At 37.7% G+C, this 25,554-nt stretch overlaps 1 protein-coding gene across 6 annotated transcripts in view; it reads right to left on the bottom strand.

Moving 5' to 3' along the window:
- ELAVL3 (ELAV like RNA binding protein 3) overlaps window positions 1-25,554 on the bottom strand; it is a 103,575-nt gene that overhangs the window by 31,145 nt on the left and 46,876 nt on the right. For 5 of the 6 annotated variants that reach the window (XM_026679634.2, XM_087957068.1, XM_026679635.2 and 2 more), the window contains exon 2: window positions 6,168-6,390. In XM_026679634.2, coding sequence (XP_026535419.2) covers window positions 6,168-6,390 — 223 coding nt within the window. The remainder of the gene's footprint in view (window positions 1-6,167; window positions 6,391-25,554) is intronic. The other variant, XM_087957070.1, reaches the window with a different exon arrangement.

The raw sequence follows: 25,554 nt of genomic DNA, 5'->3' as shown, positions 1-25,554 counted from the left end.
AACCTCAGCCTCCCATAGCAACCAGAGGAAGGAGGACCCCAAGGAAGCCAGTAGATGTGAGCAGATTCACCTGACAAGCCATAGAGGTTCCCCCTCCCACAAAGGAAGGTGAGAAACCTCCAGCCAAAGAAACCCATTCCGGAACCGCTAGTGGGGATGACGATCCAATGGTGAGTGGAGCCATCTGCCCTTTCACTGTTAAAGTCAGACTAGAAGTGCCAGAGACTGGGGTGCAAGGGGAAGTAGAAGCAGTTATAGATACAGGCTGCACCAGATGCATAATTGGGTTCCCCATTGTTGAGCAGTTAGGAATAAAGACAAAACCCCTGGTCCAGCCAATCTGCTTCCAGCAAGTAGATGGGACACTGATAGGTGGAGCCCCCGCTACCCTGGTCACTGAACCTATTAGGATGGAGATGGGGTGACACCAAGAACTTGTAAGATTCGTGTTAGCTCCAAAAATGACTGAGTCTGTTATATTGGGGCTAGCCTGGCTGGACAAGTGGGCCCCAATGATCAAATGGGAAGATGGCTACAGAAAAATTAGAATAGGCATAGGCCCCTTTCCACCAATCCCTCCAGAGAGCTGCAATCCACCGACTAGCCCCAAGCCACCGGAGGTAGCAGCAACTGCCACTGAAATGCTGCCTGCTGCCCCCAGGTCCCCAAAGAATACCAAGACCTGGCCGCCATCTTTAGCGAAGAGGACTGCAATGTTCCCCCCCCACCGCCCAACTGACTGCGCAATTGAAATTGAACCAGGGGCTAAGCTACCAAAGCCTAAAATGTACTCTATGACCCCAAAATAAATGACTGAGTTGTGAGTACATTGACACCAATTTAGCCAGAGGGTTCATCCAACCCGTCAAGTCTAAGGTAGCTGCCCCAATACTATTCAAAGAAAAAAAAGATGGAGGGATGAGATTCTGCATGGATTTTCACAGGATCAACGCTGTGTGTGTGCAGAATACCTACGCCCTCCCCCTCATGAAAGACATGTTGAATCACCTGACAAAAGGCGAAATATTTACTAAACTAGATTTGAGAAAAGTGTATTACAGAGTACACATACGGGAGGGGATGATTTTAACTGCTTTTAACTGCCCGCTTGGAATTTTCCAATTCCGAGTCATGCCTTTTGGGCTACAAGGGCCCCCTGCAATCTTTATGCAACTAATTAATGAAGCACTGCATGAGCACCGATATAATGGGGTCCTGGTTTATTTGGTCGACATTCTCACCTTCAGCAAAATGCTAGAAGAGCACATTATCTGGTGCAGCAGGTATTGAAAAAACTCCTAGCTGCAAAACTCTATGCAAAGCTATTCAAATGCGAGTTCCATAAGATCTCACTAGACTACCTGGGTTACCGAGTATCAAATGAAGGGATCAAAATGGATCCAGGGAAAGTAAAAGCCATGCTAGACTGGCAGCCGCCTCACACACACAAACAGCTCCAAAGCTTCCTGGGGTTTGCCAACTTCTAAAGACAATTTATTCCCTCTTTCGCAGAGGTAGCCCTTCCCTTAACAAAGTTGTTGAAAACAGGACCCCCCCCCCATGAAACCCCATCCAATTCAGCCGTTAGCTTGGATGATGGACTGTCAAAAAGAGTTCAAGAAATTGAAGCTACTATTTGTGGAAGAACATATCCTCCAAAACACCCAGGCCCTGACAGGCAATTTATTGTTCAAGCCAATGCCAGTGATGTGGCAGTGGCAGCTGTACTTCTCCAGGAAAACCCTCGGGGTATACTGTTGCCTTGTGCATATGTGTCTAAAAAAACTGACAGACACAGAACGGTGCTGGGCAGTTTGGGAGAAGGAGGTGTTTGCAATCTGGTGGGCTCTCTTGTCATGGAGACATTTCCTGGATGGGGCTAAGGTGCCTTTCGAGGTCTGGACTGACCGCAAAAACCTTGAAGCCCTGAAAATGCCCTGGAAACTTTACCCTAAGCAAGTTTGCTGGGCTCAATACTTCAAGCATTTCAATTTCCAACTCACATACATCCGGTGGGGGGGAACGGGACTTTTTGGCTGATGCTCTGTCAAGGAAACCCCAATATGACAGCTGGCAAGAGGAGATCAACTACACCATGGTCCCTAACACACAAAGTGCAGCCCAAGCCACCACTAGGAGCCAGGCCAGATGCCAAGCTGCCCCTTTTGAAGAAAACTACGGACCTTAAGAAGGCACTACTAACTGACCAATGGTACACATAAAACAAGGAGATTCTAACTATGAGAGAGGGATTGGCATGGAAAGGGTCCAAGCTCTACATACCCAACAGCTTGAGACTAATGGTACTACAGTGGAGTCATGTCTCTATTTAGCTGGTCACTTGGATTCCTAAAGACCCTCCACTTGGCTCGGAGGCAGTTTTAGTGGCCGAAAATGAAAGCAGATGTAGAGGAATATGTAGAAAGTTGTGCCATTTGTGCCACTATGAAATTGAGGCCAGGGAAGCCTCCAGTTCTCCTCCAACAAGTGGCCGAACCTGTCACCCCGGGAAGAGATTGACATGGATTTTATACTGGAACTTCCTGAAAGTGGGGGGCACACAGTGATTTGGAATGTAATTGATTTATTTTCCAAGCAAGCCCATTTCACTGCTCGTTCTGGGCTGCCTTCATCCCAAAAGCTAGCCCAGATGTTTGTTAAGCAAATTTACAGGCTACACGGAGTACTGCAATGTATAATTTTGGACAGGAGAGTCCAGTTCACCACTTGGTTCTGGAGGAAGTTCCTGAAATCCATTGGATCCTCACAAGGATATAACTTGGCTTTTCATCCGAGTATGAACGGGCCTACGAAATGTGTGAACGCCATGGTGGAGCAATACATCAGATGTTATATAGATTACCAACAAGAAAATTGAAGTGGCTTATAACAATGCGGTGCACAGTAGCACTAGTTTAAGCCCTTTCCAGGTCACTCGTAGTATGGAATTTGTTCTCATGCCAGAACTACCAAGAGAACAACCCACCTTCATGTCATTAACCAATTGGATGGAGTAATTAAAGAAGGGTTGGGAAAGCACAAAGAAAGCGCCAGCGGAAGCCATGGAAGCATATAAAAAACAAGCTGATAAACATCAATCTATCCAACCCCCTTTTTGGGTGGGAGATTGAGTTTATCTATCAACCAAATGCATTAGGCTAAAATTACCTAGTAAGAAATTAGGACTGAAATTTTAGGACCTTTCCCTATATTGAAAGTGATTAATCCAGTAACTGTGCAATTAAGTCTCCCTAGAATACTGGGGTAAATACACCCGGTCTTTCATAGTAGTTTGTTAAAATCTGCTGTCAGTTCAAGGCTAAGGCCACAGCCAACAGCGCCTCCCAAACTGATTGTAGTACAGGGTGAAACCCATTACAAAGTAAAAACAGATTCTAGATTCTAAATTGCATAGAGGCAGATTGCAGTATCTGGTCCATTGGAATGGGTACCCTTTGTCAGAGGTGACAAAGTTAACCTGTTTGGGTTAAGAGCTATGATATCAAAGCGGATGTCCTAGTGAAACAATTCCATGATAAATTCCCAGACAAACCAAAGAGTCCTCCTGGGGGTGTGTGAGGAGGTTAACTGCTTGTTGATTGAATTAACCCCCTGCTTGTTTCTCATTCCAGGATGTGATTTTTGCCTGAGAGGGGGGGAAGCCTGTCAGCTTGGAAGCCAATTTTCTTTGAGGCTTCTGGGCTGCCACATTTAGTGCCTGGGAATTTGGGAGCGGGATTTCAAGGAGTGGTGGAAAACTAGCCACAACAACATGCTACCCTGTACCTGGAGGGGAGTGACTGGGGGTAGTTTCCAGTTGGAATGAAATAACAATTGGACCATGTGATGGACGATTTGGTGCAGGGGTTGGATTTTGGGTTTCCTTTGGGCTAGGGAAAATCCGGAACATTCAGATTCGGGTTTTCCCAGATGTGCCAATAAGACATCTCTAGTAAAATGGATCTTTAGGAAGATGATATTCTCGGAATCATTTTCTTTGGAGGTTGTTACCATGTTTCTCATATAATAATGTTGTCTTGTCAGAAAGGACAATTTATTACAATCACTAAAAGACAAATGTAGTGTTTGGCAACTGAGCACACATTCAAATTCTCACTCAGCTACCACATATGTGAGTAGACTAATCAACCTGCATAGAAGACTTTGCTGTGAAACTGAATTTATAAAAGCAAGGTAGTGTGAAAAAGTAGATAGGATTTTATTTGTTCTCAAATAGTATGCACAAACATAATCAATATTGCCTTTTCAAGTACTTAAACAAACATAATCAATGCTGGACAATGGATGCTCTGAAATAGTATTATTATTATTATGATTTTATTATTATTATATTTCCATGTAATAAGAAAAGATATAAAAATACATCATATCATCAAACAATTATTTTCAACGTCACAAATCAATGCAATAAAATGCTTCAAAGCAGGGATGTTGAACTCAAGGCTCACAAGCTGGATCCAGCCCTTGGGGTGCTTAGATCTGGCCCCTGGGGCCACCCTGGAAACAGTGAAGGACTGGCCTGAGGTGCCTCTGCCAGTGAAAACGGAGCTCTGTTTTCGGCTGCAACATCCTCCTGCAGCCCATTGCCAGTGAAAACAGAGCCCGTTTTCTGCGCGGCCGTCCCAGGCTCCATTATTGCTGGCAGAGGGCTGCAGGATGTCGAGCTGGCCATGCCCACCCCGGTTACGCCCACTTGTCCTCCCCAGGTCAAACACAACCCTGATGTGGCTCTCAATGAAATCAAATTTGACACCCCTGCTTCAAAAGATAATATTTTTTCCTGGCTTTTTCTCCCGTTGACCTCATAGATAGGTCTACATGGGTTTTGGACAGTTATCACAACTGGATTGCAAATGCCTTCTTTCAGGCTGTAATGGACTTCCTAGTCTAGCTTCAAGGTTCCCTGGGAGTTTCCAACTCAAATACTAACCAAGCTTAGCTTTCAAACCCCAAGTAGGTCAACCAGGTGCTGCCATCTGCTGTGACAAAATATTTAAAGGAATTTCTTTATTTGTTCTACAAATCTGCGGATCATTAAAATGCTGTTTTGCTATGTAAATTTAATGGTTCACTAAATTTGTATTTCCTTCTTAAGGAACTCTAACAATAATATAAAATGCAGTCTGGATGCAAACACCTTGATATCTTCTATAATCCATAGTTTCATGGACGTATTCTATCTTACAATTTCTAAAATATATTTCATATATTGTCTAATACACACATGCTCGCCTTTTCATCAGAAAGTCACTGTATTTTCTCTGCCACTGTTAATGTAGCTTCCCAGAAGGAAAAGGAATTTATTAAATATACATGCCATCCATTTTCAAAAGCGACTTTAATATGAGCAAAATATCTCAAATCCTAAGAATTTACCATCTGAGGGTCATTCATGTCCTCTGTAGCTCTGAGACAATTCCAAAAACCTAGAGTAGCTCAATTCTAATATCATACTAAATTATAGATAAACCTTCTTCAGGCTGAACATAGTTTATGTGCTGGTCTGCTCAACGAAAGCTCCTTCTTCTAATCCATCCTTACACTTCCCAAAAACAAGCAGCATTTTCTACTGTTATTTGAAGTATTTTAATCTGGAGGTTTGTTATGTACACCCTTTCACAGCCATTAATAATCATCCTTGCACATTTTTGTTATTTAAACCCATTATCTATCACATTTTAAATAGCAGCAAATTCCATAAACCTATTATGAGTTTACTCTGTAACACAGAACATACTGTATTTTCCTTTTTTTTTTTTTGTTATTTATTTTCCTGGGGGGAAAGTGCTCCTTAAATTAGGCTTTTCTTATCTCTTTTCAACTCTATGGGATCATTTGGAGTTAAAGTGGTAGCAGCAGCATGTTTACAGTTGACAATTCAACTGTACCCAAGAAATATTCTAACACAATATTGGGAAGTTTTCAGGATGTTTCCAAATAATCAATAGCATGAAACTTGTTTTCCATAGCTGCTGCCCTATGTGAGCATACTGAGACACAGAATGCTTCTTCAAAACCCCACAGCTCTTTGAAATTTCCCAAGACAATAGGTATTTCCATTTTACCATGGGTTTTTAGCCAGATTATCTTTCTATCTCAATTTTTCTTTCTTTTTCATCCATACAGACAGACATGTACAGTCTTACCTGTGATTTTGTCTCGAACGAGTTTGCATGATTCAATCTCTCCAATGCTTCCAAACAGACTCTTGAATTCTTCTTGTGTCATGTTCTGGGGTAAGTAGTTGACTATGAGGTTAGTTTTGGAATCATCAGTGGCCCCATTGGCACTGATCAGTGGCCCATTGGGGAGGGAACTGTTGCTTGTGGGGCCGTTGGACACCTGGGTCTCCATTGTGCTGATTATCTGCTGAAAACAAGAGGGAGGAGGGAAAAGTGTTACGGTTATGAAGGATGGGAGGCAAACCCAGCAGTTTGTATGACATTGTTCATTTGCAACATAAGAGTTGTTGGAATGGATTAGGCTTATAATATATTTGTTTCAGTGTTATGGTTTCACAGAGGTTATATTGAAGTAGTATATAAAAAAGAAAGAGAGAAGAAAGAGAGAAAGAAAATGCTAGAAAAAAAGGAAGTGCCAGAAGCCATACGATGGTCCTATTTTGTTCACACTAGTATACTATTTCTATGTAATGCAGCTCCCAAAAAATTACTCCTACAGGAATGCTATGCTCAAGCGGAATACATATTGCCCTTGCCTGAACTCAGAGACTAATACTTGGTTGGTGGACCAACAGAGAAAATCAGTACGTAGAATAGATGAAGAAAAGTTGGAGAAAGGTCCCCAAAACACCTCTGCAGTTTTGCCAAAAACTGCTATGTGGATATGTGCATGAAATCACCAGGACTTTTATTTGACCTGAAGGAGATTTTAAACTATTTTCATTTAATTTGTCACCATATTTTTCCATGCACAAACAAATTTAAAGTGCATTTGATGGGAGAGTGGTGGAAATTCAGGACCTCGCAATAATTACTGATCAGTGCTTCTTTAGGCAATACAACACCCCCCCTCCCTTTACAATGGTTCTTTCCATTTCATTCCCTGGACATTTATTTTGATTGTTACAAAGCCTCTGTGCCAACCATCCACTTCTCTGTGCTTTCCCTACAGGCAGCTCTTCTGTTAGCAAAATGCTGGTTTCCTCTTAAACTATTGATCAGGCCATTGATTCTGCCATTACACTCCAGCCTCAGGCCAGGAATGAATATCATCAAAGAAAAATGCATCACTAATTTGCTGGGCCTACCAATAATCTCCTTACAAAGATGGTTGTGGACAGGGCATTCTTCTTTCGCTATATGGTATTTACTAGGCTTTGGAAATTTAAATTTCTACATAAAGATAATTTTTATTTGGTTAAGTATAGTTCCATGTTTATTCTCTACTTCACAGAAATAAATAATGGTTCTAAAAGCCATCATTCAAAAGCCATATTACACTCTAACATAAAGACTAACCAATATTATGTCACACACAAATTCTGGGATGCTGCAACCAGACCAAGTTGTTGCAACTTGCCAATAATTTGCAAATGTTTGGGTCACATGCAGAAAACCTTGGGAATTTATGCAAAAATATAATCTGTAAAGTGATCTAAATACAAAATGTATCTATGAAATAACTAAAAAGAGATGACCAGTTTGGGTAACCATCAAGATAGACAAATTCAGAACAAAGCAGGGAATAGCAGAACAGATACAGATCAATATTAAGTCTGCAATTCTGTTCACATTTATTCAGAGGCTCTGATGATGATTTAGAAATGTCTAATTTTATTCTGAATGCCTATTACCTTGCAAAGATTGTCAACAACTTTCATGGACATATGTTAAGCTTACCGATAGGAGCAGTTTCATACACCCTCTAATTTATATACACAATTCGTACATTATACTTGTAATTGCTGTACTAAGTGGACATCATCTATATACCAGTCTCCAGGCAACCCTCCCAAACCAAGATATAAAACCATGTTATCAGAAGCATTAGAACACATCCAATTTATTGCCATGCCATTTTTAATCTGTTTCTTTTTTAAATTCAATTTAAGATGTTTCAGTTTTTCAGGACTCTTAAGTTATTTATCTTTCAAGTTGGTTTCCTACTCCCAGATTGCCATTCTCGCTGTGGTGCTTATTGGAAAAAAATCTACCCCGATTTATTGATGTTTTGTTAGCTTCCACATTAAGAGTCTAGTATAATAAATTTAGAACATCTTAATAGACTGGCAAATTTGTTTTCTTATATTTAGTAAGCTTATTATATTAGCCTCATTCTATTTTATAAGCAACAGTCAGTAAAACAATAGTTAATTAAGCACAAAAGCTTTAGGGCCTCAAGCACATATAGGAAGCTGTACCAAAAAGCAAGAAGCATATGCTTAGCCACTGTCTCTGAAGAAAAGCAAGGCTGGGCATCACTCCTCTGCCTACTATTTTTTAATGATTCTGTGATTATTTTGTTTAAAGTACTTGTAAGCCAACTGCAGTTCATCCTGCAGATTAAAGTTCTACCAGAGGATGGATCTATTATGTTACCTAGCCACCCCTGTGGTGGCTTCTGCATTAGTGATTTCTTGCTGGGTTGATAACTAAAGGAATTTAAATTCCCAGGCTAGAGACCAGAGACCATCCTGACTCAAACAGCAAACATCACACTAGCCATAGTTAAAAACGACCAGAATGAGCTTCAGAGAACCTTGGACTTCCCTTATTCTCCCCCTTCCTCTTACAAGGATCATCTTATGCAAAAAAAATAAAAAATGAATAGAGGCTGAAATGAAGCACACCAGCCACAGTTAAAATTAGCGATAGCTTGCTAAATAATAAGCAGTAGTTTAAAAACTGGGAGGCCTTCCTTGCTTCTGAACTTCCATACTTCCAACTTCACAACCATACTGGTGACAGAAAATGGGCAGGGCAGCTCTGAAACCCCAAGTAAGACAAGACTCAGTTGTTCTTGTGGCAAATTCCTTAGAGAATCAATGCTAATTTGCCTTCCTTTTTAGTCTCTTGAAAATACCTCTCAGTTACAGACTTGAGCCCTTGAAAGAAAAACGACATCCATTTTGAAGTGCAATACCTTTTTTACTTTTAAAATGATTTATTTTTAACTTGGCATTCAAGAAACTGCCAATCTTCTTGAAAGCTGCTAACTGAATCACATTCTCATGCCAGCACCCTCTTAGCCAGATTTTAGCCAGTTAAGTCCAGGAGCTGTATAGAACCAAAACTAGTTCAAGCTTTCCATCCACCCACCGCCCCCCTAGATATTATTTGCCAAGGAAGAAACTTGGTTTCTTATTAACAAATAAGTTAAAAGTGGCAGACCAAGAACAATTGGGTTTACAATGCCAGCTTTTAAAGAGCACTCCAAATAAAAAAAGATCCGCTTTTTAAATGAAATTGTTGAGTGAGTAATTTCTAGCTTATTTATCCACTTCAGGTGGTAGAAAGAAACTATGAACAAAATGCATGCACTGGGACACAGTACAAAAAGCCAAAATGTTCAGAATCCTGGCTCATACTGTTCCATGTGACTAGGTTCAGCATGATTGACTTCATGGCCACAGCATCTAAACAATCTTGGCTAAACTTGGAAAATGCTAAGCAAGACAAAACCTAATTATTGCTTAAATGGAGGGCACCACATCATCCCCAGACTGTAGGCTAGACTGGCAAATTTGAAAAAGCAAGCAATGCAAACTGTTTCATATTGCTGCTGCCCCTAAAATTACATGGGAACCAGTGGTGGGATTCACATTTTTTTTTACTACTGGTTCTTTGGGTGTGGCTTAGTGGGTTTGGCAGGGGAAGGATACTGTAAAATCTCCAGTCAGAGGTGGTATTTGCCGGTTCTCCGAACTACTCAAAATTTCTGCTACCGGTTCTCTAGAACTGGTCAGGACCTGCTGAATACCACCTCTGACGGGAACATGTCCAAGTAGTCACAATGATTCAAGACTGACTCGGATTTTTTTTTCTAAGTGTTTTAGAATACAGGGTTAGTTATTCTATTATAATCAGCATTAAATGGTAGATTATTGTAATCAAGAACACATTGCATATCTACTTAAATAAGACTTATTTTCAAGTTCTATAATTTTTGTCAGTCTGCACCCACTAACTTACATCAGAATCTGAACTTTTCCAGGTCTCACTGAACACAACAGTATGGCAATTGCTCCTCAATAGAGAGAAATACTCTGTGCCTTCTCTGTGGCAGCCTCTGCCCTATGAAATACCCTGCCCCCAGAGGTTCGGCCCTGTTAGCCTTCATATGGCTTTAGAGATCTGGCTTTCCCCCCCAAGTGCTGGGAGTTAATTAGATGATGGCATGTTAACACAGATTGGATTTTTGTTGTTTTAAATGTTTTATGTTTCAACTGGTTGAGTGTTAGTTTCTAAAATGCTTTAATATGCCTTTTCATTTTTGATTGGGAGCTGCCCAGAGTTGGTTGAAAGATGGGCAGATGTATAAATATTTTAAATCAATCAATCAATCAATAAAATAAAATACAAGAATGTAATACAATAAGTATTACAATCAGAGAATCGCAAAGATTGTAAAGTCTGCATCTGTATTTAGTATGTAAGAGACTGACAAGAAGATAAAATGGAAAGAGAATGGAGTTAAGCATTGTAACTTCCTTGAAAACTTTGCAAATTCAGTGCAACCTATTTGAACCAACATAGAATACTATATACTGATTGTACTATCAGTCTTTTGCTTGTTACCCCTTGTTACCTCATTGATGGAAACTCCTTCTTTTGAAGCTTTCAAGACAAGGACATGTTCTATAGATAACAATGGATCTGTATAAGTAGCAGAGTTACCCATTTTGAAGGATGCCCATGTATCAAAAAAGTCAATACTCCAATGTTACCTCTTATGCTTGTGTGAGAGATTTGATAGATGTGCTAAGGAAAAGATTAGAGGAGCTGAAAATGTGGATTCCTCTCTTTTATATAATTAATGCAAGGTTAGGAAGTCTTGTTCTTCATTGCATCTATGTACCTCACCAGAAAGCAAAACTGTCAGAGCAGATGCATAGGTGCAGTTCCTTCAATTGGAATAGAAAATCAATGTGATGCAGTATAATATATTTTAATTAGAAACCACATTCCTATTCATTTATGATGATCCCTAGGCAATTGTTAACAAATCACTAGTATTTAGCATCCTCTTTGAATTCCAAGAAAAAAGGAATTTGCTAATTAAATTATCAAAATGTCTATCAGGACAGGTAAATTGCAAGGCTGAAATATGTTCTGAGTGACTTGAAATGAACTTTAGAATAAAAATGTAACAATGCAACAAAATCTCTCCAAGTCCTGGTGAGCCCACGCTGACGAAGCATCACAGTCCTAGTGACAAAATGCTATTTATAAATTACAATTAGACAGTCAGGAAGAGTGTAAGAACAATCCAGTGCATTGCACTGTGTATTATGTATTCCTTTTGGGGAAGATATCACGGTATTATAATTGGTATAATGAGTCAAGATAGCTTGACTGGAGAAGCAGAGAAAAGCAGGAAGATTGGCAGAACCAGCCTTGGGGTGAGATCCCAGCATCCCAATTGATCGTAGCAGTCACAGAGAATGGAGCTTTCAAAGTAGGAAGAAACCTCTCCAAGGAAGAGGGAGAAGATCTGTAGAACACAGAGTTCTCGGAGGGCAAACAAATGTTGTTATGCACTAAGAATCTGCCCATGGGCAGGGGTGGGGGAGACCTAATAGTGGGGATCCTATTACTATTTAAACTGAGTCCAGAGAAGATCAGGGTGAAAACTTTTGTAATTGTTTCTCCAGTATGCATCTGGAGAATGAGTATATTAACAAGCCTCAAGGGTTAATGATGCGCTCCATAGAAGACCCAAATGCAAGACTGTATATTGACGTCTGCATGAAAATGCCAGGCACCTCTAAACCAGAATGAGAGAGTTAGCATGCTTAATGTTAGGAGAAAATATAAACACAGCATGGAATGGAAATCATGGAAATAGAGGAATCCTTGGGCAATAGAAAACAAGGTGATTGCAGAGTTTTAATTTGTTGAAAGAAAAAAAAAGGGATTGGTAACAGACAAGGCTACAGAGAAGCCCAATAATTAGGAAGGATTTAGATTGAGGAAAATACAGGTAGTACTTATTAGCATCTGTTTGCAATTATTACAGTGATGAGAAAGTAACTTTATGACCAATCCTCATATACATAACCTTCATAAAGAAAGCTGTAGTAAGAGTATAAGTATTGTCATGGTTTCACTTAATGACTGCTTTGCTAACTGACCAAGCTGCTGGTGAAATTATTGTTGCTATCTGTATTCTACATGAACCTGATGGAAAACCCAGAGTGCATGAACACTAGCAGTAGCTTCCCAGCATTTGTTAAAGTTACTTATCTAATGGAATCAAGTATTCCAATATTCTGTTCTTTTAAAAGTACTTGCCCTGCTTCCAGAGATAAACAGGTATTAACTTCAAGCAACTGATACAAATTTTCCAAACTTGGTACCAAGCATACTAAGAAGTTTCCTGACAGTGAGAAAAATTAATCAGTGGAACAGGTTGCCTCCAGGAGTTATGGGTGCTCCAATCACTGGAGGTTTTAAAGAAGAGATTGGACAACCATTTGTTTGAAATTGTATAGGGTCTCTTGCTTCAGCAGGGGGTTGGACTAGAAGACCTCCAAAGTCCCTTCCAACTCTTTTATTCTATTTGAAATAGTACAACTAATCATACCACTCAGTGGTGGGATTCAAATTTTTTTACTATCGGTTCTGTGGGTGTGGCTTGGTGGGCATGGCAGGGGGAAGGACACTGTAAAATCTCCATTCCCATTCCACTCCAGGGGAAGGATACTGTAAATTCCCATTCTCTCCTCACCCCACTAACCTGCGTTCCAGCTCTGTTCTCCTGTGCAGGGCAACAAAAGAAGACACAGCCAATCAGCTAGGACTCAGGAGGCAGAGAATAGATGGGGGCGGGGCCAGTCAGAGGTGGAATTCTGAACTACTCAAAATTTCTGCTACTGGGAAAGGCGGAGCTGGCGTCACGATGATACGGCATGCAATCTTGGAGGTCTGAGATCGCTGCCAATATCTTTGCTCCTGGATGGTCCTATCGGATCTAAACCGTCCCGAAGAGGTGGTGAAAGTGAAGAGCGCATCCTGTCGATCCCAGGGATACCGCAAAGTCCCTGGTAGATCCAGGAGAAGCTCTTCTTGCCAGCGGCAAAGAGGCAGCCCTTAAAGCTGCTAAAGTTGGGACAGCTCCGAAACGAAAGAGAACAGAAAGAGAGAGTGTGTCGGTTTGGTGAGAACTTTTTCTTTATTCTAAGATCTGAAAGGACACCCTAAGGAAAAGAAAGAATCTGTAAAAGTTTTGACAGAAGTGATTAAGCGGCGATTTTAAACAGGAATGTCAAAGTAATGTTTTTTTTTCTCATTGCTGGATTTTCTATACATGATCTTATATTTTGAAACTGGACTGGTTTTTTCTTTTCCATCTATTTTTTTTTCTCCTTTTTGATTTTGTAACTATTTTAGGCTAGAGACTCCCTTTTAGTTATTTCTTTTTTAAAAAATATCTTTTTTTTATTAATTCTTATTATATTTTGCTTGGAAAAGGAGGGGGAAAGTGAAAGCAAAGAAACTTTGTAACACTGCCAACTAGAGGCTTGGAAATATTCTATTTCTCCTGTGATCAGACAAAGCTGAGAAAGAAAGAACTGAGACTTTTTTTCAAGGACATTGCTATTTGATAAGATAGAGGAAAGAGCATGGGAGAATATTATTGCAGGTGCTCTTCTGGGTTTCTATCAACAGCTGGAGTCTGGTGTTGAAACTTAGGGGGGAAAAAGGTGATAAGTTTTTGGAGAAGAGAGTTATAATAAGAGCCTTGTATAATTAAACAAAGTGCAGTGTGCTCTTTTTACTTTTTCTAAGTTGTGCTATCCCTCCTCACCAGCTTTATTTTATTTCATTTCATTTTATCTTTTTTTTTTTTTTTTTTTGCAATAGCTATTTGGATCTTTGGCTTTGTTGGAGCTTGTCTTTGTTTTTCTTTTTTTTCTTTGGAAGTCCAATCTCTACACTTGCTTTTTATTTTAAAGGGAAAGCTTTAGTATTAATGTTTCCTTTTTTAAAAGGGAATAGCCCTTTTTTTCTCCTTTCCTGGTATTTTTGTTTTTTCATCTACCTTTCTGGTTTATTTTTATGCACTCTTTTCTATTTGAGACCTCTCAATTGGATTAAGGTGTTGAAGAACCTGAAGAATTTTTCCTTTCCTTTTTTTTCCAAGCCTTTTTCTCCATCTAACTACGGATTGGATTAAGGTATACAAGAACCTGAAGAAATTTTGTTCTCCCCCCTTTTTTTATCATTACTATTTGGCTTCTTTTTTCTACTATTTTTATTTCGAACTACAATTGATTATTTCACAATTGGATTAAGGTTTAGAAGAACCTGAAGATTTTGAATTGCTTAAAATGAGTAGGAAATTTACAGCTCCTGGTTCTTCAACTTCTATTTCTTCCTCTCCACCATCTGGAGGACAACGTTCAATACAGACAATGTTAAAGCAAGAAAAAGAACAAGAAAAAGTAACTCTGCAGATGATTATGCAAGGAATTCAAAATATTCAAGCAAGATCAGAGAATATTGAAAAGAGAATAGAGAACATCGAACAAAGAACAGAGAACATTGAACGAAGAACAGAGAACATTGAACAAAGAATAGGGAAAACCGATGAAAAAGTGGAGAACATCCAACAAATGATGTTGAAGTATGATGAGAGATTCCAAAAAATTGAAGATAAACAAAGAGACAAGAAGATTGGAGATATTGATAATAGATTAACGGTGGTTGAACAAGATAAAAGTGGTATGTTGAGTTGGGAGATGGATAGATCAGAATTCTATCTTAGATTCCAAAACATAGAGGAAGAAAAAGGACAAAACTTAGCTGAGATAATGATAGAAATACTGGCTGAAGCTTTGGAAATAACTCAAGAGAAGATGATGGATGGAATAGATGAGGTTTATTGAATTTTCACAAGATATGCAATGAGAAATAGCTTACCAAGAGAAGTTCACATTAGATTTACAAAGAAAGCCATTAAAACACAAATATTGCAAGTGGCAAAAGGGAAAACATTGAAATATAAAGACAAGGAGATTGTGGTCTTGAAACAAATACCCAGAAGAGTGAGAGAGATGAGAAGAGAATACCGATTCCTGACTAAAATGCTACTTTAAAAAGAGGTGAATTATAGATGGCTGATTCTAGAAGGTTTAATGTTCACATGGCAAGAACAGAGACATAGAATTGACTCAATTGAGAAAGCGGAATTATTTTATACAGAATTTTTTGGAGGGAAAGAGGAAGAGGCAGAAAAAGAGATCTCACTAATTGAATTCCAAGAGGACTGCCAAATGGCGATTGAAAAAGAAGAAGATGCAGTATGCGGAAAGGTGGAAGCCAAAGAACAACGTGAACTAAGATCTACGAGAGCTACTAAACCTAACTACAAAATATAACTATGGAAGAGAAAAAACTGATTACAATTAATATAAATGGACTTAACTCAGCCGTTAAAAGAAGGAAAACCTTTCATAAATTAGAGAAATGAAAATTTGATACAATTTGTCTACAAGAAGTACATATTAAAAAACAATATGAACGATTGTTGATACAGCCAAAATTAGGGAAAATATTCACTTCCTTGACACAATGTAAGAAAAGAGGAGTGGTTTTATATATTAAAGAGACCCTCTCAGCGAAATTGATTTATACCGATGACGACGGAAGAATATTAATGGTGGAAATAATGGACAATAATATAAAAACACTCCTGATTGCAATTTATGCCCCGAACGACAAACAAGAAGAATTCTATACAAAATTACATATGAAAATAGTTGAACTGGACTATGTTAATATAGTTATGATGGGAGATTTTAATGGAATTGTAGACAATAAATTGGACTATATAGCACAGAAAACAATAAAGCAAAACAGAAAGACTCTCCCTAAATCTTTTTTTTAAAATGGTAGATGAAATAAACTTAAAAGATACATGGAGAGAAAGAAATGCTAAAACTAAACAATACACCTTCTATTCAAATAGACACTTATCATGGTCCAGAATAGATATGATATGGATGTCAACAGAATTAATAACTAATATTCAAGAAATGAATATTGAAACAAGTACTTGGGCAGATCACAATCCAATGACAATTAAATGGAAAGGACAAAAAAGAAGATCTAGATGGACGTTAAATAATACTATTTTAAAGGGAAAAGACTTCACACAGTGGATGGAGAAAGAATTGGTTTTTTTCTTTAGAGAAAACAAAAAAGAAGATAAATCAATTCAGAATGTATGGGATACAATGAAGGCATATGTTAGAGGCTTGATAATAGACTATACAAGGAAAAGAAATACTATGAAAAGATTAGCCTCTAAGGTCTTAGAGGATGAGTATAAAAGACTTGAAAAAGAGCTACAGAAAATGCCACAGAAAAAGGACATCAAGCTAAAAATGGATATAGTTAAACATAAAATGGGTCAAATAGAAAAAGAAGAATTAGCACAGAAAATTAGAGGTGCTAAGCAGAACTACTTTGAAGATGCAAACAAACCAGGTAGATGGTTAGTATACAAATTGAGAAAGGAGAAAGAATCAAGGAAAATATTGCAATTAACAGATGACCAAGGCCAAGTTTGCTATGGTAGTAAAGAGAAGAAGGAAATCATTCGAGACTTCTATGGGAAACTATATATGCAAGAGAATATTGATGAGGAAAAGTTAAACAGTACTTACAGAATGCTAATTTACCTCAGATACTAAAGAGATTGAAACAATGTTAGTAAGCAATATAACGATGATGGAGTTAACTGAAGCACTCAAGAAGCAAAATAATGGAAAGGCACCAGGCCCAGATGGACTTCCGGCAGAATTTTACAAAACATTACAAGAATCGTTGAATCTTCCATTGCTAGAAGTTATGAATGAAGTTATGTTAAAGAAGAAGATACCTAAATCATGGTCAGAAGCCTATATTACACTTATTCCAAAAGAGGAGGCCGATCCATTACAAATTAAGAACTATAGACCTATTTCTCTACTAAATGCAGATTATAAAATCTTTGCTTCAATATTGGCAGAAAGACTTAAAAAAATCTAAATAATTTTATTCATCCTGATCAAAATGGATTTCTACCAAAGAGACAAATTAAAGATAATATGAGAGTAATCTTGGACACCTTGGAATACTACGAGGCACATCCTGAAAAACAAATGGCTCTGATATTTCTAGATGCACAGAAGGCATTTGATAATGTGAATTGGCGATTCATGTTATTATTTCTGGAACAGATGGGCTTTGCTAGAAAATTTATTCAAGCAATAGAAGCTATATGCTATAAGCAAACGGCAAAGGTAATGATAGAGGGAGAACTGACAGACTCTATCAATATAAGAAAAGGAACAAGACAAGGGTGCCCACTATCATCTTTGTTGTTTGTGTTAACTTTGGAAGTGCTAAACAGAAATATTAGAGATGAAAAGAATATAAAAGGAATGAAAATCAAAAAGGAAGAATTTAAGCTGCAAGCATTTGCAGATGATCTGGTTTTCATCTTAGAAGACCCCCTAGAAACAGCACCAAAATTGATAGAAAAGATAGAGACATATGGAAATGTGGCTGGTTTGAAAATAAATAAAGATAAGACAAAGATCTTGACAAAGAATAGGCTATTAAGACAAAAGGAAGAACTGGCAGACCTATTGAAAATTCAGGTCATGAATAAGATCAAGTACTTGGGGATATATTTGACAGCAAGATGTAGTACACTAAAAGAGAATAATTATATCAAACTTAAACAGCAGATAGCGCTAGATCTGGTGAAATGGGAAAATTTACAACTGTCACTAATAGGGAGAATTTCAACAGTCAAGATGAGTATATTACCCAGAATTTTATATTTGTTTCAAACAATTCCAATTAGGCTTGGAAAAGATTACTTTGAAGATTTAAATAAAATTGTGTTGAAATATATATGGCAAGGTAAGAAAACGAGAATAAAGTTAAAACTTTTGCAAGATGCTAGAATTAGAGGAGGATTTGGTTTGCCTAATTGGGAGTTGTATTATCAAGCTACGAATCTGATGTGGGTTAAGGAATGGATAACACTAAGAAACACTAAATTGTTGACATTAGAAGGACATAACCTGTTGTTGGGGTGGCATGCTTTTTTATGGCATAAAGGAACTAAAACACAGGGGTATTTTAGAAGACATTATATACGGGAATCTCTGTGGTTAAACTGGGAGAAGATTAAAAGACAATGTTATTTGAAAATTCCAGTATGGCTATCGACTATTGAAGCATTTTCTTATCCTGTAATATACAAAAAGGAACAAACAGTTAGATATGGTGAAATATTGAATGAAAAGGGTGAACTCAAATCTATACAAAAACTAGAGGAACAAGGTATAAAGATGAATTGGTTTTCATATGCGCAAATACATTCAAGGTATGATAAAGATTCTAAAATGGAAGGTTTCTATGATAAATTGACTGATTTAGATAAGATTTTGACAGGTACTGATGAAAAGGTGATTAAAAAATTGTATGGATATTTATTAGAAATTAAACTAGAAGAAGAACAAGTTAAAGAAACAATGATTGCTTGGGGGAAGAATTTTGGATATGGGATTGATTTAGAGAAACGGCAAGAATTGTGGTCTCAAAATTATAAAATGACAATGTCAACAGCATATAAAGAAAAATTGTATAAGATGTTTTACAGGTGGCATTTCCCCCCGACAAGAATAGCAAGAATGTTCAAGAATAAATCTGAAAAATGTTGGAAATGTCATCAGACACCTGGCTCATATTACCATATGTGGTGGACTTGTGCGGATGCTAAAAAATACTGGACTAAAATCCACATGTGGTTGGAAAAAATGACAAAAAAAACATATAGACTTGAAACCAGAGATATTTTTATTGGGAATTTTACCTGAAATATATAGTAAAGACTTGAAATATCTGATTGTAAATGTATTAACAGCGGCTAGGATTGTATTTGCCAAAAACTGGAAAAATGAGAAAACACCATCACAGGAGGAAATCATTAAGAAAATATTGGAATGTACTGAATTGACATTTGAAATTAGAGAACAAGAGGATAAACAATTTTATAAAATTTGGGATCTATTCTATCAATGGTTAGACAATAAAATACAGTAATGAAATATGTAAACTTTTAGAAAATAATAAATATATAAAGATGTACTTCTTATTATATCTACAAAATAATTTTAGGATAGATTTGGGATGATAATATGAACTGTTATAAAACAAACTAAGTAAATTATGATTATTTTGTAAAACATGAATGAATAAAAGTATAGTCAAATGATTGATTAATAATGATACTAAGGTATTTAATTTTTGATTGAAAATATGAGATTATATGCAATGTAATTGTAATTGAAGACTACGAAATGGAAGCACAAAACAATTTGTAAACCAACCGGCACACTGTATGTATACATATGGAAGATGGCTTGATGTTTTTATGTTTTGTTTGTTTATGTTTGTTTTTAAAAACCAATAAAAACTTTTTAAAAAATCTGCTACTGGTTGTCCAGAACTGCTGAATACCACCTCTGATACCACTGTAATGAAATGGACTGTCAACAACAACATTCTCTGATGCAACTGGAATACCCTTATAAGGAAGAAAGTTTTGCATTTTTGTAAAAAGAACCATAGCAACCAAAACAGAGACTTTTGATCTTTGGGGAAAAGAGGGGAGGAAGATGTAACAATTCAACTGGATTATTAAATTGATGTCACAGGAGAAAATATCAATCTTTTTCATATGATACCAAGAAATTAGTTTTGAAATCATTAAAATGTCAGGAGTCTGAGATAACTGAGTTTCAAATTTTCTTTTGAGGACAAGACAAGAGCAAAGATGACACTGCGTAATAGCATCCCCCTTTACAGGAAAAAAGGGAAAGAAACATCAGAAGGATGCTTCTGAAGGTCATCTATCAAAGCTCACTGATACGGATTCTGCTCTACTCATTCTTTAAATAGAGTATATCTTCCATTCTCCAAAACCTCAATAGCCAAAAATTAGGCACCAGAGGCAAAAAGTGCCTGGTATTTACACTGTGCGCACAATTATGTTGGAGAATTAATTTTATTACTGAACAACTACAGAACTCTTGATCAATCCAAAATGTTAATAAACCTCAAACCTTAAGAAAGCAAAAGTGAGCTTTTGCCTTTCTTAGGAGAATTATGTGGCAACTATTAGTGTGCAGAATTATGCAACTAAATGAAAAACAAAAATTTTCCCATTTCACTCATTTATTTCCACCTGTTAACATGAGAATAATAAACAAAACAACTCAATGTACAAATTAACATTTCTGACATTTAAAAAGGAAATCAGTGCCCAATATAGCCATCTTTCTTTTCCATTAACAGTCATAAGCCTTCCATTCACGAAGTCTGTCAGTTTCTTGATCTGTTGAAGACCAACTTTTTGTGCAGCAGCAACCACAACCTCCCAGACACTGTTCAGAAAGGTGTACTGTTTTCCTTCACCATAAATCTCCCGTTTAAGAAGTTCTCAATAGGGTGAGGAAGGGGGCCATATCATTATTCTTTCATCTTTAAGGCCTTTACCGGCTAGCCATGCAGTGGAGTACTACGATGCATATGATGAACACCTTGTACTTCTGGACACTCCAGGTAGGTTGCAGTTCTGGAATACATCAGCACAGGAGGATAACGGATTCCTGATAGCTTCACGTTTGATTCTTCTCAAACCTTTGGCAGTTAATTTGTGTCTTTTTTTTTCTCAACACATTTCTTGAAAACCTGTTGACTATTTGCAACAAAATGTTTGATGGTTCTATGATCAATATCTTAGCAATTTCAAGAGTGCTGCGTTCCTCTGAAACACTTTTTACAATTTTTGACTTTTCAGAATCAGTTAAATCTCTTTTTTCGTCCATTTTGCCTGAGGAAAAGAGGTGCCTAAAATTATGCACACCTTGATATAGTGTGTTGATCTCCTTAGGCCACACCCAGGAGTGGGATTCAGCCGGTTCGGGCCAGTTCTGGTAAACCGGATGTTAATTTTACATCCAGTCCGGCGAACTGGTAGTTCCAAAGTCCAGCTGGTCCCACCCCATCCCTCCCAGGACTCCCCATGCACCTGATTCTGGCTCCCAGGTAAGTGTAGGGAGGCTTGCTAGGCCCAAACTGGGGCATGGGAGTGCGGCGCATCCCCCATGCCCCATTTTGGCTCTCCCGAGGCTCCAGGGAGGCTTCCTAGGCCCAAAATGGCCTACCTGATCTAAAATTGTGTAAGCAGTTGTGAAATTTATGATTTCCAGATTCCTATGATCAGGCTGGACTTAAATGAAGTGCTTCATAAATATCCTTTGCCACCAAAGGCAGGCACATAGCAATGAAACATTTCTCTTGCAGTGATTGCCTGAAGAAAGGTAGTCCCTTAGGCAAAACCTATAGTGTACACAATGAAAGAAAGACTGAAGATTGGATGATGCACTCTGGGAGATGAAGGCTGATTTCAAATCGTGGAAGGCTTCTTCTGCCTCTGATGCATTTTAAACAATCCTCTTTGTTAATGCAGGCAGAACTCTAGTAAGGTATAAAGCACCTATAAAAGTTACAAAAATCCTAAAAAGCACCATGCACCTTTAACATTTTCTCTAGATCAGAGATCCCCAACTTCTTCTCTTCATGGAGCTCCTTGTATTTTCCAAATTCCACTGTAGCACTCCAGGGTACTGCTGTGAATTCATGAGCAATTCTGTTTATTAAATAGTTAAATATCTTGCAGGTCTCCATGAGTTCATTGTAGCAACCCAGGATGCCCCAGTGTAAAATTTGAGGACGGTGGCTTTAGAATATGCAAGGATAGGAAAGAGTCCATATGCATGGGGTACATCTGAATGCCATTTAACATTAGAATCTACAATCAGCCAAGGACTGAGGATCACAGTCACAGTTTTTAGCTTGGCAAACAGTTTAGTTTGAAAAGCATGTTGCAGAACGGCCTTGACATGCTCAATATGGGCAGGTGTGTTTTTGGAAAAAATTAGCATATCATCCAAATAAATCACCACATCAAGGTGGTATTATGTTTACAGAAACAGTGGTGATGGGTAATGTGTTGCTTTCTTGTTTCCAAATACATTAGTCTAAACAGAATATTTTCTGGTAAAAAAGAAGGACTAACCAGTGGGAATGACATTTGAGCACCTGTAAACAATGATCAGGGCACTTCAGGGATGTAACAGAATTCTGTGATCCCTGTGAATTTCAGAAGTATAATTCTGTAGGTACTCCATCCCCATGAAGATGGGAAGATACTATTGCAAGCTAAACAGGACAAACTAATGCAAAGTGTCCAAAATTACCACAATAAAAAGAGGCAAAGCTAAGACAGGTCAATGTTGTTTTTCCATAAGTGACAAGGAAGTTTTATTAGCTCCAAGCTGCATAGGTTCAACAGGATGGTTGCAGCAGGAGGAAATGAGCAGAGAGAAAGTGTAATATTTCTTATTCCCATCCCCATTTGTTTCACTCTTCTAGCTTTCCATCTAAAGTCAATGCAGCATTGAAACAGCTCCCTTAAAATTTTCTGATGTGCCCTGTTGCACTAGTTCATCTTGCAATTCAATGGACAAACTTTTGGCAAACTGATCAAAAATTGATTCATTCCAGCCAATATTTCTGGGAATACACTTGAAACATACACACGCACCCCTATTCTCCTGAAATGTGGTGCAATCTGTTAATCTCCTGATTAGCAGTAGCAAAGTCATCAAAGGCAGCACAGTTTCTGCATAAAATTAGAATATTTATCCATCATGGGAATGTTGTTCATGAGATAAATTTATCTACTTAGCAATTCCTTCTATATAGACCAAGAGAAACCAAACCTATTCAAGTAGGATCCACAGTAATCTCAACTGGTATCAAGGGAACATATAACTCAAATCAAAGGATAAGTTGACAAAAGGATCCATCAAACCAGCTTGGAAATTGAAATAACAAGGTCATAGGGCACAAATGGCAGGAAGTACAACTCTGACAGCCCCTTGTGATTGCTGTTCTTGGCCAAATTCCTCTGGCTATTTAGGAGGTGAAGTCTACAGCTCTTAAAGTTGCCACAGTTGGAGCCCCTCGTGTTAGATCATTTGAATAAAGACATTCCTCAATTAATTGATCTGAATATCTAACTATTCTTGGTGTTCATAATATACACTATGATCTGTTAAAGCTATCAAAAACAAATCTAAGGAATTAGCTACCATGATCTTGGATAAGAACAGGAAACTAGGTGGCTTCCCTTATAATGGGAGTAAGTTAAATTCTGGGCAACAGAAAACATTATTATTACATTTTTTCTTTTATCTACCTTTTATCTCTTTTGATTACTAAAGTATTAACAAGTCTATATTTTCACTTTAGCACCCAAGTTCTCTTTTAGTTCACTAGAGCAGTGAGGTTTTTTTTTTAAATTAATTACCATTTGATGGGTAAGGGTGACAGTTTATTTCCTGACAGCTAAGGAAAGGGAAGATGTTCTAAGTTAGCAATGTTTTCCAAATTGTTACCACTTTTTCAGGTTATGAAAAGCCTCCAACACAACTGGTTACAATTACTTCTGGATAGAAGCACCACAAATAAGAAGAGTATATTGGGAGTAGGGTTGTCCCTTATATCAAAAGCACTTAGGCTTATATACCATCCCATGGTGCTTTACAACACTCTTTAAGTGGTTTAGATTCTGCATATTGGGCCCTCATTTTACTGACCTCAGAAGGATGGAAGTCTGAGTCAACCTTGATCTTCTGGCTGTGGGCACAGTCAGCCTGCAATACTGTATTCTAACTACTGCATCACTGTGGTTCTTACAAAAAGGAGATGGAAACCCATTAGGGAGAATTCATAGATGGAATCCTAATGCTATAATTTTAATATGAAAGTACTATGGGTAGATGTTTCCAAATGAAGTTCAACAAGGCCATCAGAAAAGGAAACTTCCAGAAACAACAGATTATTGAAAAGAGGGTCAATTCTCTCCACAATATCTGAACACCCATTTATTCAAAATGAATATTAAGAAAAACAACAATAACAATTTAAAATATACATATAGCCCTTGACTCATGACCAATTGTTTAATGACCTTTTGAAATTATGACAGGACTCAAATGAGTGCTTTATGGCTTGTAAAGTACTTCTGGCCTTCATAAAATGTTGTACTACCCCCATTCTGCTATCACATGACTGCATTTTGGATGCTTAGCAACCAGCTCACCTTAACGACTGTTTGTAGTTCCCTGCGGTCATGTGACCATGATTTGTTTTTGCTGGTTTCCATGGTCACATGACTTCAGCGGACACAAAAAATATCTATTTGAAAGAATGCACTCACACTTATGACCACAGCATTCACTTAATGCCTGCAAATTTATTTAATAACTGCCACACACAAAAAAACAATAAAATCAAGTCCAGACATGTGAGTGCCTTGAATTACAACTGTAAAGACTTATGACCAGAAATTCAGTTCCCATTACAGTAATAAGTCAAGAACTAACTGTACTTGGAAGAGGAAACTGGCTATGGAAACTGTTTTCCTACTCGACAATGGTTATCAGTATGGTATAAAAGCAGAAAAAATGAATTTTTCATTTCTGTTTCCACTTCTGAGATGCCCATGTCTAAACTAGCTTTAGCAAAGGAAAACTGGGCAAACTAAAACAAATGGATATAATGAGAGATAAAGTCAAACTCAACAAGACTAAAACTAAATAAAGTGTTCAGAACAGTATCTAATCCACAAATTTTAAATAAATTAAATATGAAATTTCTGATCTTTTCATACAACTAGGCAACTTCTTATTAATATCAGCATCTCTTTCAAAAGACTGGAGACTGAGCAGTAAAGGAAATTATGGGTCAGTAACCTTAACATCTGCTTCAAAGCTGAAATTATCATTATAGAGAAAAGAGTTAGTTTGTTCTAGTAGTTAAGATTCCAGGCTAGAAACCAGGAGACTCTGATTTAGTCCCACCTTAGAGGCATGAAAGCCAGTGACTGGGTGACTTTCAGTCAGTCACTTTCTCAGCCCAATCCACCTCAAAGGAATGTTATTATGGGGAAAATAGGAGAGAGGAGTATTAGATATGTTCACTGCCTTGAGTTATTTATACAAATAATAAAAGTGGAATTAAAAATTCTTTTAAAAAAAGAAAATACTTAACAACTACATGGTTTCTGAAAAGTAAAGCTTGCTTTAATTGTTTTCTAGATTTTTTAGAGTGTCCATAAACAAGTAGATATGTGTGGCCCAATAAATGTCATGCCCCTAGTGGAGACTGACTGAGGGAGAGGAGGAACAGGCGACAGGGAGTGGAAGTTGTGGAG

Source organism: Notechis scutatus, chromosome 2, assembly GCF_049901735.1.
Source record: "Notechis scutatus isolate UNSWTSFEM ecotype Mainland chromosome 2, rNotScu1.2, whole genome shotgun sequence".
Lineage (NCBI taxonomy): Eukaryota > Metazoa > Chordata > Lepidosauria > Squamata > Elapidae > Notechis > Notechis scutatus.
The sequence above is the reverse complement of the archived record's forward strand: the minus strand, read 5'-3'. Positions and strand labels throughout refer to the sequence as shown.